The sequence below is a fragment of the Oncorhynchus gorbuscha genome, linkage group LG06, assembly GCF_021184085.1.
Source record: "Oncorhynchus gorbuscha isolate QuinsamMale2020 ecotype Even-year linkage group LG06, OgorEven_v1.0, whole genome shotgun sequence".
Lineage (NCBI taxonomy): Eukaryota > Metazoa > Chordata > Actinopteri > Salmoniformes > Salmonidae > Oncorhynchus > Oncorhynchus gorbuscha.
This window is the reverse complement of record NC_060178.1, coordinates 103,678,497-103,694,726: the sequence shown is the minus strand read 5'-3', so window position 1 is coordinate 103,694,726 and position 16,230 is coordinate 103,678,497. Positions and strand designations below refer to the sequence as shown.

General features: G+C 43.5%; 1 protein-coding gene across 3 annotated transcripts in view; it reads left to right on the top strand.

Moving 5' to 3' along the window:
* LOC124038641 (F-box only protein 11) overlaps window positions 1-16,230 on the top strand; it is a 45,546-nt gene that overhangs the window by 17,501 nt on the left and 11,815 nt on the right. For all 3 annotated transcript variants that reach the window (XR_006839393.1, XM_046354725.1, XM_046354724.1), the window contains exons 5-11: window positions 1,489-1,618; window positions 1,960-2,043; window positions 2,666-2,798; window positions 7,425-7,531; window positions 13,516-13,627; window positions 14,494-14,600; window positions 14,703-14,840. Coding sequence is in view for 2 of the 3 variants with exons in the window: in XM_046354725.1 (XP_046210681.1) it covers window positions 1,489-1,618; window positions 1,960-2,043; window positions 2,666-2,798; window positions 7,425-7,531; window positions 13,516-13,627; window positions 14,494-14,600; window positions 14,703-14,840 (811 nt within the window). In the remaining variant the exon portion in view is untranslated. The remainder of the gene's footprint in view (window positions 1-1,488; window positions 1,619-1,959; window positions 2,044-2,665; window positions 2,799-7,424; window positions 7,532-13,515; window positions 13,628-14,493; window positions 14,601-14,702; window positions 14,841-16,230) is intronic.

The window sequence follows — 16,230 nt, the reverse complement described above, 5'->3', positions numbered from 1 at the left end:
CTGGCCTTTTGTCTGGCTGGCTGGGCGCTTGGCTGGCTGGCTGCTTGGCTGGCTGACCTTTTGCTTGGCTGGTTGGCTGCTTACCTGGCTGGCCTTTTGCTTGGCTGGCTGCTTGACTGGCTGGCCATTTGGTTGTTTGGCTGGCTGGCCATTTGGTTGTTTGGCTGGCTGGCCATTTGGTTGTTTGGCTGGCTGGCCATTTGGTTGTTTGGCTGGCTGGCCATTTGGTTGTTTGGCTGGCTGGCCTTTTGGTTGTTTGGCTGGCTGGCCTTTTGGTTGTTTGGCTTGGCTGGCCTTTTGGTTGTTTGGCTGGCTGGCCTTTTGGTTGTTTGGCTGGCTGGCCCTTTGGTTGGCAGGCTAGTTGACTGGTTGGCAGGCTAGTTGACTGGTTGGCAGGCTAGTTGACTGGTTGGCAGGCTAGTTGGCTGGTTGGCAGGTTAGTTGGCTGGTTGGCAGGCTGGTTGGCAGGCTAGTTGGCTGGTTGGCAGGCTAGTTGGCTGGTTGGCAGGCTAGTTGGCTGGTTGGCAGGCTAGCTGGCTGGTTGGCTGGTTGGCAGGCTAGCTGGCTGGTTGGCAGGCTAGCTGGCTGGCTGGCCTTTTGGTTGGTTGGCTTGGCTGGCCTTTTGGTTGGTTGGCTGGCTGGCTGGTTGGCAGGCTAGTTGGCTAGCCAGCTGGATAGTTAGCTAGCTGGCTGGCTGGCCGACCTTTTGGTTGGTTGGTTGGCTGGCTGGCTGGTTGGCAGGCTAGTTGGCTAGCCAGCTGGATAGTTAGCTAGCTGGCTGGCTGGCCGACCTTTTGGTTGGTTGGCTGGCTGGCTGGCTGCCCGGCCTTTTGGTTGGTTGGCTGGCTGGCCGGCCCCTTGGTTGGACTGTTAGCTGTCTGCTTGGTTGTTTGGTTGGTTGGCAGGCTATTCCGAGTGTACCCATAGGTGCAAAGCTAGGTTGAAGATAAAAGGTTAAGAGGAGGATTCTAATGTCCCGTAATGCTTTAAATAAATTGGGAAGAATTGTAAAAAATGGGAACCGCAATGCTAGTTAGCACTGAACACACGACTGTTTATTTTCAAAAGATTCCATTTAACATACATTTAAGTCATTTAGCAGACGCTCTTATCCAGAGCGACTTACAAATTGGTGCATTCACCTTATGACATCCAGTGGAACAGTCACTTTACAATAGTGCATCTAAATCTTAAGGGGGGGTGAGAGGGATTGCTTATCCTATCCTAGGTATTCCTTAAAGAGGTGGGGTTTCAGGTGTCTCCGGAAGGTGGTGATTGACTCCGCTGTCCTGGCGTCGTGAGGGAGTTTGTTCCACCATTCCGCATGGAATTGTTCGGTTGTCCTAATTTGGGCATCTTCAACCAAATGTAATGGATCCAATCTGGAACACACACTGTCTTTCCCCTCCTGCGCCCCCCAGTGTGTTATCGCTTGAAGTTCCCTGTCTTATGGTGTCCTGTCTGGCTGTGCCTTGCTTTGCTTCACAGGAAGAGGCTGTACATGGAGGTGTTTGAGTACACGCGTCCCATGATGCATCCTGAGGCGGGGAAATTCTTCCAGATTAACCCAGACGAGTACGAGCAGCCCAACCCGTGGAAGGAGAGCTTTCAGCAGCTGGTAGGACAACGACCCCATGACCTCTTTTCCCACACTGCCCTTACTGTTACTCACTCACCTCTGACCTATGGAAACCCTCACTGTCACTCAACCATATAGATACTCCTACTGCTGCTAAAACAGTCAACAGCTTGTACAGACATATGAATGCAAGAACACTGGAGTCCCAGTAATTCTATTTGTTTATTTATTTTATTATTTAACCTTTATTTAACTTGGCAAGTGAAGTTCCAGTGGAGTGACAACTTGATTGATGTGATTCTAGAAGCAATCCCACCATTAGTATTACTGTGCTATAATAATGGCCAGATTCATTGATGTTTTTTTGTTTTTGTTTGCAGTATAAAGGAGCACATGTGAAGCCAGGCTTCGCAGAACACTTCTACAGTAATCCTGCCAGATACAAAGGAAGAGAGAACATGCTTGTAAGTATTTGTTTGAGAGAGTTTAAGGGCCAGTTTCCTTGACACCGATTTAAGCCTAGACCTGGACTAAAATGTACACTGAATGAAGAATCTCCATTGCCTAAGCTTTAAAGTAATGGGAGTGCTTGTTGAGAGGACAACTGGATACTATTCTGAACTCTTTGTATGGTGAGCTTTCTGGCAACCAGAGCTGCTGAGGCGTCACCCAAGTGGTGATACACAGAGTGAAGGGGGAGAAGTCCAGTGGCTATAAGTCAGGTTGGTTCCCAGACTAACCCTCTAAAAGATCAGCAGCAGACTCCATCACCATCCTCTGACCAGCATTCTCCACTCAATACATTAACTGACCCTCTCCATCTTCAGAAGATTCATCTTTCAAAGACCTGGCCTCTACTGGTTGACCTGTCATGATATATTGCTTGTTTGTTTTTTGCTCTTGAAGCACTTCGAGATTCTATGAAAAGCGCTATAGAAATGTAATTTATTATTTGTATTTATGTAGGCCTAACGTTTTAGTTCAGGACTATGCTTTTTAATCTGTGGGTTGTTATTGCGTGGTTGGTCATCATGAGTTCACTGTGACTTTGCTGTAACACACTTCTCTATGGTGCCTCTTCCTCAGTACTATGACACCATCGAGGATGCCCTGGGAGGTGTTCAGGAGGCCCACTTTGACGGCCTCATATTCGTACACTCTGGGGTCTACACTGATGAGTGGATTTACATCGAATCGCCCATCACAATGATAGGAGCTGGTACGTATTAATTCTGTTCATTGTTTTCTGTACCGTACACCGTCTGTTCCCAGTCTATCTACTACAGGTCAACCGATTATGATTATTGGAAGACCAAAAAAAAGCCGATACCCGACTAATGGGCTTATTTCTTTTAAAAAATAAAAATAATAATAATTATAAATAACAAATTTTAACAATGTTTTAAGTTGCATATTTTATTTATTTATAATAATGACAATTACAACAATACTGTATGAACACTTATTTTAACTTAATATAACACATCAATAAAATCTATTTAGCCTCAAATAATGAAACATGTTCAATTTGGTTTAAATAATGCAAAAACAATGTTGGAGAAGAAAGTAAAAGTGTAATATGCACCATGTAAAAAAGCTAACGTTTAAGTTCCTTGCTCAGAACATGAGGTTATGAAAGCGGGTGGTTCCTTTTAACATGAGTCGTCAATATTCCCAGGTAATAAGTTTGAGTTATTATAGGACTATTTCTCTCTACCATTTGTATTTCATATACCTTTGACTATTGGATGTTCTTATAGGCACTTTAGTATTGCCAGTGTAACAGTATAGCTTCCGTCCCTCTCCTCGCTCCTACCTGCGGCTTTTGGGGAACAACTACTTCGAGGTATCCGAGCGAGTGACATCACCGATTTGAAACGCTATTAGCGCGCACCCCACTAACTTGCTAGCCATTTCACATCGGTTACACCAGCCTAATCTCGGGAGTTGATAGGCTTGAAGTCATAAACAGCTCAATGCTTGAAGCACAACGAAGAGCTAATGACAAACGCACAAAAGTGCTGTTTGAATGAATGCGTACGAACCTGCTGCTGCCTACCACCGCTCAGACTGCTCTATCAAATCATAGACTTAATTATAACATAATAACACACAGAAATATGAGCCTTAGGTCATTAACCTGTTGCGACTCTAGGGACAGTATTTTCATTTTTGGGAGAAAAAAACGTTTGTTTGTTTTAAATGGGATATTTTGTAAGGACAAGATGCTAGAATATGCATATAATTGACAGCTTTGGATAGAAAACACTTTCACGTTTCCAAAAGTGTAAAGATATTGTCTGTGAGTATAACAGAACTGATGTTGCAGGCGAAAGCCTGAGAAAAATCCACTCCGGAAGTGCCCCATATTTTGAGTGCTGCGTGCCAATGAGTCCCCATTGAGCTGTGAATGTGCTATGAACCAGCTTACGCTTTCTACGTATTCCCCAAGATGTCTACAGCATTGTGACATAGTTTTACGCATTCATGTTGAAGAATACCCGTAGGGGGCTACATTGCGCAAGTGGTCACATGATGCTCCCGGAGAAAATCTCCCGTAAAGTACAGATGTAGCCATTATTCCAATCGCTTCTACTGAGAAACCAATTGTCCTGGTGGATATATTATCGAATAGATATTTGAAAAACACCTTGAGGATTGATTCTAAACAACGTTTGCCATGTTTCTGTCGATATTATGGAGCTAATTTGGAATATTTTTCGGGGTTGTCGTGACTGCAATTTCCGGTCGATTTCTCAGCCAAACATTTTGAACAAACGGAGCTATTTCGCCTACAAAAATAATATTTGGGGGAAAAAAATGAACTTTGGCTATCTACCTGGGAGTCTCGTGAGTGAAAACATCCGAAGTTCATCAAAGGTAAACAATTTAATTTGATTAGCTTTTTTGATTTTCGTGACAAGGTTGCCTGCTGCTAGCAAGGCATAATGCTATGCTAGGCTATCGATAAACTTACACAAATGCTTGTCTAGCTTTGGCTGTAAAGCATATTTTGAAAATCTGAGATGACAGGGTGATTAACAAAAGGCTAAGCTGTGTTCCAATATATTTCACTTGTGATTTTCATGAATAGGAATATTTTCTAGGGAAGATTTATGTCCGATGCGTTATGCTAATTAGTGTCAAATGATGACAACGGTCCCGTTCACGGGATGGGGTGTCACTAGAGGTTAACCTCTCTTGGATAGGGGGCAGTATTTTCACGTCCGGATGAAAAGCGTGCCCAAAGTAAACTGCCTGTTATTCAGGCCCAGAAGCTAGGATATGCATATAATTGGTAGATTTGGATAGAAAACACTCTAAAGTGTCTAACACTGTTAAAATGATGTCTGAGTATAACAACTGATATGGCAGGCGAAACACCTAGGACAAACCACCCCCCCAACAAAAGAAAATTCAGCCTACCACTGTTTTCAATGGCTGTCACTTTTATAAGGCAAAATCCTCCCAGATTGCAATTCCTAGGGCTTCCACTAGATGTCAACAGTATTTAGAAAGAGTTTCATGCTGTTTTTTTTTTGAAAAAAATAGCCAGGAATTGTAGTTTTTCGAGGTGCTTGGAAGAGAGGGTGTTCTTTGGTATTTTTCTCCGGTAAAGACAATAAGAATTCTCAGTTTTAAATTTTTATCCTTTATTTACGTATTAGGGTACCTATGGTTTGATTATGAATGTAGTTTGACTTGTTTGGAAAAGTTTATTAGTAATGTTTGGGATTCATTTTGTATGCATTTTGATGGAGGGAAACTGGGTGGATTATTGACTGAAGAGCGCCAGCTAAACTGAGTTTTTATGGATATAAAGAAGGACATTATCAAACAAAAGGACCATTTTGTGATGTAACTGGGACCTTTTGAAGTGCCAACAGAAGAAGATCATCAAAGGTAAGGCATTTATTATATCGCTATTTCTGACTTTTGTGGCGCACCTGCCTGGTTGAAATATGTTTTTAATGCTTTTGTAGGCAGGGCGCTGTCCTCAGATAATCGAATGGTGTGCTTTTGCCGTAAAGCCTTTTTGAAATCTGACACAGAGGCTGGGTTAACAAGAAGTTAAGCTTTATTTTGATGTATTACACTTGTGATTTTATGAGTGTTAAATATTTATAATTCTGTAGTTTGAATTTCGCGCTCTGCAATTTCACCAGATGTTGGCCAGGTGGGACGCCACCGTCCTTATATGGCTGTGAATGAGCTACGAATGAGCTTACATTTTCCACGTTTTCCCCAAGGTATCTACAAAATTCTGACGTCTTTTTAGGCATTTCCCTTGAAGAATGGCTGTAAGGGACCATATATGGCATGTGGTCATGGTGTGAAATACTGAGGTAGCCATTTTTCCAATTGCTTCTTATGAGAAACCAACTGCCTCAACGGATATATTATCGAATATATTTGTTAAAAACACCTTGAGGATGGATCCTAAACAACGTTTGCCGTGTTTCCTACGATATTATGTAGCTAATTTTGAAAAAAGTTTGGCGTTGCAGCATTTTTTCGGTTGATTTCTCAGCCAAGCATGGTGAAGAAACGGGAGCTTTTTCGCCTACAAAAATAATATTTTTGGAAAAAAGGAACATTTGCTATCTAACTGGGAGTCTCCTGAGTGAAAGCATCTGAAGTTCTTCAAAGTAAATGATTTAATTTGGTTGCTTTTCTTATTTCTGTGAAAATGTTGCCTGCTGCCAGCAGAGCCTAGCATAGCATTATGCCATGATAAACTTACACAAATGCTTGTCTAGCGTTGGCTGTAATGCATATTTTGAAAATCTGAGATGACAGTGTTGTTAATAAAAGGCTAAGCTTGTGTTTGAATATATTTATTTCATTTCATTTGCGATTTTCATGAATAGGAAAAGTTTCTAGGGTTATTTATGTCCGTTGCGTTATGCTAATGCCTTTGAGGCTATGATTACGCTCACGGATACGGGTTTGCTCGTCGCAAAAGGTTAAGGACATTACATCAAAGTTGGATCAGCCTGTAGTGTGGTTTTCCACTTTCATTTTGAGTGTGACTCCAAATCCAGACCTCCATGGGTTGATAAATTTGATTTCCATTGATCATTTGTGTGATTTTGTTGTCAGCACATTCAACTATGTAAAGAAAAAAGTATTTAATTATAATATTTAATTAATACAGATCTAGGATCTGTTATTTTAGTGTTCCCTTTATTTTTTTGAGCAGTTCTGTATTTTATCAAACGGGTGGCATCCCTAAGTCTACATATTGCTGTTACATTGTACAATCTTCAATGTTATGTCATAATTTTATGTACAATTCTGGCAAATTAATTTCGGTCTTTTTGTTAGGAATAAATGGTCTTCACACAGTTCGCAACAAGCCAGGCGGCCCAAACTGCTGCATATATATACCCTGACTCTGTTACACAGAACGCAAGAGAAGTGACACAGTTTCCCTAGTTAAATTAAATTAATGTTAGCAGGCAATATTAACTAAATATGTAGGTTAAAAAATATATACTTGAATATATATATTTTTTTATATTTGTGCAACGACAGTGCTTTTTTTGCGAATGCGCTTGTTAAATCATCACACGTTTGGCAAAGTAGGCTGTGATTCGATGACTGAATTGCCTAGTTAAATAAAAAATGTAAAATAATAAAATAAAAAAATAAAAAAAATGTCCAAATATACCGATTTGTTATGAAAACTTGAAATCGGCCATTCCGATTCATCGGTCGACCTCTACTATCTACCCACTTGACCTTGCAACATGGTTCATTGACTGTCTTTGCTGGACACTTGTAGCCCAGTGTTGTCTTTTGCCCTGCCCTTTTAAACCCCAGTACTGTGTTTTTTCAACAGCATCTGGTAAAGTAGCAGACAAAGTGATCATTGAGAACACCAGAGACTCAACGTTTGTCTTCATGGAGGGCTCAGAGGATGCATACGTTGGCTACATGACCATCAAGGTGAGGTCTTATCCATGACTTACATAATATGGGCCTAGCTTACTGTTGGTGTATGCCTGGACTCAACAGTGGTCCAAATCATATTGACTCTGTATAGTGGTCCTCATCATGTTCTCATATTCACCCTGTACAGTGGTCCTCAACATATTGTCATATTGGCTCTGTACTGTGGTCTCCACGGTATTGTCATATTGGCTCTGTACGGTGGTCTTCATCATGTCCTATTGACTCTGTACAGTGGTCCTCATGTTGTCATATTGACTCTGTACAGTGGTCCTCATGTTGTCATATTCACTCTGTATAGTGGTCCTCATGTTGTCATATTGACTCTGTATAGTGGGCCTCATCGTCATATTGACTCTGTATAGTGGGCCTCATCGTCATATTGACTGTATATTTTTTAAATATATTTTTTATTTAACCTTTATTTAACCAGGTGGCTACTGGAGAACAAGTTCTCATTTGCAACTGCGACCTGGCCAAGATAAAGCATAGCAGTGTGAACAGACAAGTGTTACACATGGAGTAAACAATTAACAAGTCAATAACACAGTAGAAAAAAAGCGGAGTCTATATACATTGTGTGCAAAAGGCATGAGGAGGTAGGCGAATAATTACAATTTTGCAGAACACTGGAGTGATAAATGATCAGATGGTCATGTACAGGTAGAGATATTGGTGTGCAAAAGAGCAGAAAAGTAAATAAATGAAAACAGTGTGGGGATGAGGTAGGTGAAAATGGGTGGGCTATTTACCAATAGACTATGTACAGTTGCAGCGATCGGTTAGCTGCTCAGATAGCTGATGTTTGAAGTTGGTGAGGGAGATAAGTCTCCAACTTCAGCGATTTTTGCAATTCGTTCCAGTCACAGGCAGCAGAGTACTGGAACAAGAGGTGGCTTTAGGGATGATCAGTGAGATACACCTGCTGGAGCGCGTGCTACGGATGGGTGTTGCCATCGTGACCAGTGAACTGAGATAAGGCGGAGCTTTACCTATCATGGACTTGTAGATGACCTGGAGCCAGTGGGTCTGGCGACGAATATGTAGCGAGGGCCAGCCGACTAGAGCATGCAGGTCGCAGTGGTGGGTGGTATAAGGTGCTTTAGTGACAAAACGGATGGCACTGTGATAAACTGCATCCAGTTTGCTGAGTAGAGTGTTGGAAGCAATTTTGTAGATGACATCGCCGAAGTCGAGGATCGGTAGGATAGTCAGCCTCATCGTCATATTGACTCTGTATAGTGGGCCTCATCGTCATATTGGCTCTGTACAGTGGGCCTCATTGTCATATTGGCTCTGTACAGTGGTCCTCATCATATTGTCATATTCACTCTGTACAGTGGTCCTCGCCCTATTGACTCTGTACAGTGGTCCTCGCCCTATTGACTCTGTACAGTGGTCCTCATCATATTGACTACGGTGGTCCTCGTCATATTGGCTCTATATAGTGGTCCTCATCATATTGGCTCTATATAGTGGTCCTCGTTATGTTATCATATTGGCTCTGTACAGAGGTCCTCATCATGTTGTCATATTGGTTCTGTACTGTGGTCCTCTTCCTACTGACTCTGTACGGTGGTCCTAATCATATTGGCTCTGTACAGTGGTCCTCGTCCTATTGACTCTGTACGGTGGTCCTCATCATATTGTGACATATTGACTCTGTACGGTGGTCCTCATAATCAAATCAAATGTATTAGTCACATGCACTGAATACAACGGGCGTAGACTTTACAGTGAAATGCTTACTTACGAGCACTTAACCAATAATGCTGTTTCAAAAAAATACTGATAAGAATAAGAGATGAAAGTAACAAGTAATTAAAGAGCAGCAGTAAAATAACAATAGCGAGACTTTGTACAAGTCGGTATTGATATAGAGTCAATGTGCGGGGGCACCGGTTAGTTGAGGTAGTATGTCCATGTATGTAGAGTTATTAAAGTGACTAAGCATAGATGACAACAGAGAGTAGCAGTGGTGTGGAGAGGGGGATGGGAGGGTGCAATGCAAATAGTCCAGGAAGCCATTTGACTAGATGTTCAAGAGTCTTATGGCTTGGGGGTAGAAGCTGTTTAGAAGCCTCTTGGACCTAGACGTGGAGCTCCGGTACCGCTTGCCATGTGGTAGCAGAGAGAACAGTCTGACTGGGGTGGCTGGAGTCTGACAGGAAGTAAGCTTGGCCCCAGTGACGTACTGGGCCATACGCACTACCCTCTGTACTGCCTTGCGGTCTGAGGCCAAGCAGTTGCCATACCAGGCAGTGATGCAACAGTCAGGATGGTGCAGCTGTAAAACCCTTTGAGGATCTGATGACCCAGGCCAAATCTTTTCAATCTCCTGAGGGGGATTAGATTTTGTCATGCGCTCTTCATGACTGTCTTGGTGTGCTTGGACCATGATAGTTTGTTGGTGGTGTGGAGATCAAGGAACTTGAAGTTCTCCACTGAAGCCCCATCGATGAGAATGGGGGCATGCTCGGTCCTCTTTTTCCTGTAGTCCACAATCATCTCCTTTGTCTTGATCACGTTGTGGGCGAGGTTGCTGTCTTGGCACAACACGACCAGGTCTCTGACCTTCCTATAGGCTGTCTCGTTGTTGTCGGTGATCAGGCCTACCACTGTTGTGTCATCGCTAAATATAATGATGGTGTTGGAGTCGTACCTGGCCGTGTTGTCATGAGTGAACAGGGAGCACAGGAGGGGACTGAGCATCCACCCCTGAGGGGCCCCTGTGTTGAGGATCAGCGTGGCGGATGTGTTGTTACCTACCCTTGCCACCTGGGGGCGGTCATATTGACTCTGTATAATGGGCCTCATCGTCATATTGACTGTATAGTGGGCCTCATCCTCATATTGACTCTGTATAGTGGGCCTCATCGTCATATTGGCTCTGGACATTGGTCCTCATCATGGTGTCATATTGGCTCTGTATAGTGGGCCTCATCGTCATATTGACTCTGGACAGTGGGCCTCATCATATTGTCATATTGACTCTGTACAGTGGGCCTCATCGTCATATTGACTCTGGACAGTGGGCCTTACATTACATTACATTTAAGTCATTTAGCAGACGCTCTTATCCAGAGCGACTTACAAATTGGTGCATTCACCTTATGACATCCAGTGTAACAGTCACTTTACAATAGTGCATCTAAATCTTAAAGGGGGGGGGGTGAGAAGGATTACTTTATCCTATCCTAGGTATTCCTTAAAGAGGTGGGGTTTCAGGTGTCAGGCCTCATCGTCATATTGACTCTGGACAGTGGGCCTCATCGTCATATTGAGCTTGTACAGTGGGCCTCATCGTCATATTGACCTTGTACAGTGGGCCTCATCGTCATATTGACCTTGTACAGTGGGCCTCATCTTCATATTGGCTCTGTACAATGGGCCTCATCGTCATATTGGCTCTGTACAGTGACCCTCATCATGTTGTCATATTCACTCTGTATGGTGGGCCTCATCGTCATATTGGCTCTGTACAGGGGTCCTCATCAAATCAAATCAAATTTATTTATATAGCCCTTCGTACATCAGCTGATATCTCAAAGTGCTGTACAGAAACCCAGCCTAAAACCCCAAACAGCAAACAATGCAGGTGTAAAAGCACGGTGGCTAGGAAAAACTCCCTAGAAAGGCCAAAACCTAGGAAGAAACCTAGAGAGGAACCAGGCTATGTGGGGTGGCCAGTCCTCTTCTGGCTGTGCCGGGTAGAGATTATAACAGAACATGACCAAGATGTTCAAATGTTCATAAATGACCAGCATGGTCAAATAATAATAAGGCAGAACAGTTGAAACTGGAGCAGCAGCACAGTCAGGTGGACTGGGGACAGCAAGGAGCCATCATGTCAGGTAGTCCTGGGGCACGGTCCTAGGGCTCAGGTCCTCCAAGAGAGAGAAAGAAAGAGAGAATTAGAGAGAGCATATGTGGGGTGGCCAGTCCTCTTCTGGCTGTGCCGGGTGGAGATTATAACAGAACGTGGCCAGGATGTTCAAATGTTCATAAATGACCAGCATGGTTGAATAATAGTAAGGCAGAACAGTTGAAACTGGAGCAGGAGCATGGCCAGGTGGACTGGGGACAGCAAGGAGTCCTCATGTCAGGTAGTCCTGGGACATGGTCCTAGGGCCCAGGCCAGTTGAAACTGGAGCAGCAGCATGGCCAGGTGGACTGGGGACAGCAAGGAGTCATCATGTCAGGTAGTCCTGGGGCATGGTCCTAGGGCTCAGGTCCTCCGAGAGAGAGAAAGAAAGAGAGAAGGAGAGAATTAGAGAACGCACACTTAGATTTACACAGGACACCGAATAGGACAGGAGAAGTACTCCAGATAAACAAACTGACCCTAGCCCCCCGACACATAAACTACTGCAGCATAAATACTGGAGGCTGAGACAGGAGGGGTCAGGAGACACTGTGGCCCCATCCGAGGACACCCCGGACAGGGCCAAACAGGAAGGATATAACCCCACCCACTTTGCCAAAGCACAGCCCCCACACCACTAGAGGGAAATCTTCAACCACCAACTTACCATCCTGAGACAAGGCCGAGTATAGCCCACAAAGATCTCCGACACGGTACAACCCAAGGGGGGAGGAAACCCAGACAGGCCGACCACAACAGTGAATCAACCCACCCAGCTGACGCATCCCCCAGGGACGGCACGAGAGAGCCCCAGCAAGCCAGTGACTCAGCCCCCGTAACAGGGTTAGAGGCAGAGAATCCCAGTGGAAAAAGGGGAACCGGCCAGGCAGAGACAGCAAGGGCGGTTCGTTGCTCCAGAGCCTTTCCGTTCACCTTCCCACTCCTGGGCCAGACTACACTCAATCATATGACCCACTGAAGAGATGAGTCTTCAGTAAAGACTTAAAGGTTGAGACCGAGTTTGCGTCTCTGACATGGGTAGGCAGACCGTTCCATAAAAATGGAGCTCTATAGGAGAAAGCCCTGCCTCCAGCTGTTTGCTTAGAAATTTTAGGGACAATTTCGAGGCCTGCGTCTTGTGACCGTAGCGTACGTGTAGGTATGTACGGCAGGACCAAATCAGAGAGGTAGGTAGGAGCAAGCCCATGTAATGCTTTGTAGGTTAGCAGTAAAACCTTGAAATCAGCCCTTGCTTTGACAGGAAGCCAGTGTAGTGAGGCTAGCACTGGAGTAATATGATCAAATTTTTTGGTTCTAGTCAGGATTCTAGCAGCCGTATTTAGCACTCATCATATTGTCATATTAACTCTGTACTGTGGTCCTCATCATATTGTCATATTAACTCTGTACTGTGGTCCTCATCATATTGTCATATTAACTCTGTACTGTGGTCCTCATCATATTGTCATATTAACTCTGTACTGTGGTCCTCATCATATTGTCATATTAACTCTGTACTGTGGTCCTCATCATATTGTCATATTAACTCTGTACTGTGGTCCTCATCATATTGTCATATTAACTCTGTACTGTGGTCCTCATCATATTGTCATATTAACTCTGTACTGTGGTCCTCATCATATTGTCATATTAACTCTGTACTGTGGTCCTCATCATATTGTCATATTAACTCTGTACTGTGGTCCTCATCATATTGTCATATTAACTCTGTACTGTGGTCCTCATCATATTGTCATATTAACTCTGTACTGTGGTCCTCAGTCCTCATCATGTTGTCATATTGACTCTGTACTGTGGTCCTCATCATGTCATATTGACTCTGTACTGTGGTCCTCATCATAATGTCATATTGGCTCTGTACAGGGGTCCTCATCATGTTGTCATATTGACTCTGTATAGTGGGCCTCATTGTCATATTGACTCTGTACTGTGGTCCTCATCATAATGTCATATTGACTCTGTACAGTGGTCCTCATCATACCAAGGGAACTGTTGACATGATATCAGTTGTGGATGTTAGTCATATGTTATGAATGACTCCTTTCTTAGTCCTATATAATAAACTAACTCCCTTATGTTTGTCTGCCTCTCTTAGTTTAATCCTGATGATAAGTCTGCCCAGCACCACAATGCCCACCACTGTCTGGAGATTACAGTCAACTGCAGTCCCATCATTGACCACTGTATCATACGCAGCACTTGCACAGGTACCTTACAACACAATGTCTCCATCTCTCCACAGACCTACCGGCCTTTCACTAAGCATAGTTTTAGCATCTCAGACCTACCTGCCTTTCACTAAGCATAGCTTTAGCATCTCAGCCCTACCTGCCTTTCACTAAGCATAGCTTTAGCATCTCAGCCCTACCGGCCTTTCACTAAGCATAGTTTTAGCATCTCAGCCCTACCGGCCTTTCACTAAGCATAGCTTTAGCATCTCAGCCCTACCGGCCTTTCACTAAGCACAGTTTTAGCATCTCAGCCCTACCTGTCTTTCACTAAGCATAGTTTTAGTATCTCAGCCCTACCGGCCTTTCACTAAGCAAAGTTTTAGCATCTCAGACCTACCTGCTTTTCACTAAGCATAGTTTTAGCATCTCAGCCCTACCGGCTTTTCACTAAGCAAAGTTTTAGCATCTCAGACCTACCTGCTTTTCACTAAGCATAGTTTTAGCATCTCAGACCTACCTGCTTTTCACTAAGCAAAGTTTTAGCATCTCAGACCTACCTGCTTTTCACTAAGCATAGTTTTAGCATCTCAGACCTACCTGCTTTTCACTAAGCAAAGTTTTAGCATCTCAGACCTACCTGCTTTTCACTAAGCATAGTTTTAGCATCTCAGCCCTACCGGCTTTTCACTAAGCATAGTTTTAGCATCTCAGACCTACCAAGTGCAATCTAATTTTCATGACACCTAAATGTATTATAATGATCATAGCTCATAGGGCAATATTTTGACAGTGTCTTCCACACATGGAATTGAGACAGTAGGTGGGTATCTGTCTGAGAAGTGTAGTGGATACACCGGGCTCTACCATGCTCACCTGGCTGGCTCTACACCTGTTGGTTTCAGTGGGCTCAGCGGTCTGTGTGAGCGGCCAGGGCGCTTGTCCCACCATCAAACACTGCAACATCAGCGACTGTGAGAACGTGGGGCTTTACATCACTGATCATGCACAGGTAGGTAACACACACCACTTTTCCATCTGGCACTTGATTACTCAAATCATCCCATTTCCAAGACTGTGCTGTGAAACTCTGCAACTCATTCTTCGTTCCCAGGGAATCTATGAGGACAATGAGATCTCCAACAACGCTCTGGCAGGGATCTGGGTGAAAAACCATGGCAACCCTATCATCAGACGGAACCACATCCACCACGGCAGAGACGTGGGCGTCTTCACCTTCGACCACGGCATGGTGAGATGACACCATTGTTCTGGTCTGGCTACCACTGAGATGATGCTCCATTAAGGTTGCAACGGGTCGGGAATTTGGGGAATTTTGCTTATAGCAGTGAACCTTTTTTTCATGGGATACACAAGGTAATTCTGGGTCTTGTGGCATATTTTGGTTAACTTCTTGCGTCGAGCCAACCCGGCTCCGGTATCATGACTACAGCCTCAAGCCCATTACCATAACGCAACGTTAACTATTCATGAAAATCAAATGAAATGCAAATGAAATTAAATCAATATGCTAGCTCTCATGCTTAGCCTTTTGTTAACAACACTGTCATCTCAGATTTTCAAAAATATGCTTCTCTACCATTAGCAAACTAGCATTTAGCGTTAGCATTTAGCATTAGCATTTAGCGTTAGCATTAGCAGACAACATTTTCACAAAAACCAGCAAAAACATTCAATAAATCATTTACCTTTGAAGAACTTTGGATGTTTTCAATGAGGAGACTCTCGGTTAGATAGCAAATGTTCAGTTTTTCCTGAAAGATTTTTTGAGCTGGAGAAATCGGTCCGTTTGGTGCGTCACGTTTGGCTACCAAAAAATACGATCTTTCATTTATCCAAACGCCAAACTTTTTTCCAAATTAACTCCATAATATCGACTGAAACATGGCAAACGTTGTTTAGAACCAATCCTCAAGGTGTTTTTCACATATCTCTTCAATGATGTATCGTTCCTGGAAGTATGAGTCTCCTTCTGTATCACATGGTAAAATAATTGCCACTGGGAATTACGCACCAAATTAGACAAAGGACACCGGACGGCCCCCTGGCAAATGTAGTCTCTTATGGCAAATGTAGTCTCTTATGGCCAATCTTCCAATGATATGCCTACAAATACATCACAATGCTGCAGACATCTTGGACGAATGGCAGAGCGCAATAAGCTCGTTCACAGCATATTCACAGCCATATAAGGAGACCAGAGTAAAACAGAGCGTCAAAAATCCTGCTCATTTCCTGTTTGAAGTTTCATCTTGGTTTCGCCTGTAAAATCTGTTCTGGGACACTCACAGATAATATCTTTGCAGTTTGCAGAAAACGTCAGTGTTTTCTTTCCAAAGCTGGCAATTATATGCAGAGTCGAGCATCTTTTCGTGACAAAATATTGCGCTTAAAACGGGCACGTTTTTTTATCCAATAATGACATAGCGCCCCCATAGGTTGAAGAGGTTAAACTATCCCCAATTCAATGAAATTGTAACCCTCTGCATGCACAGTGCATTTTCCATCACATGTATAGCTGATTCTCAAGATCTTGCACACTGAGATGCTATTGAGCCTACACTACTACACTGAGCCAAGGACTACATGCTGTCTTGTAAGTTTTGATTACACTACTGGGT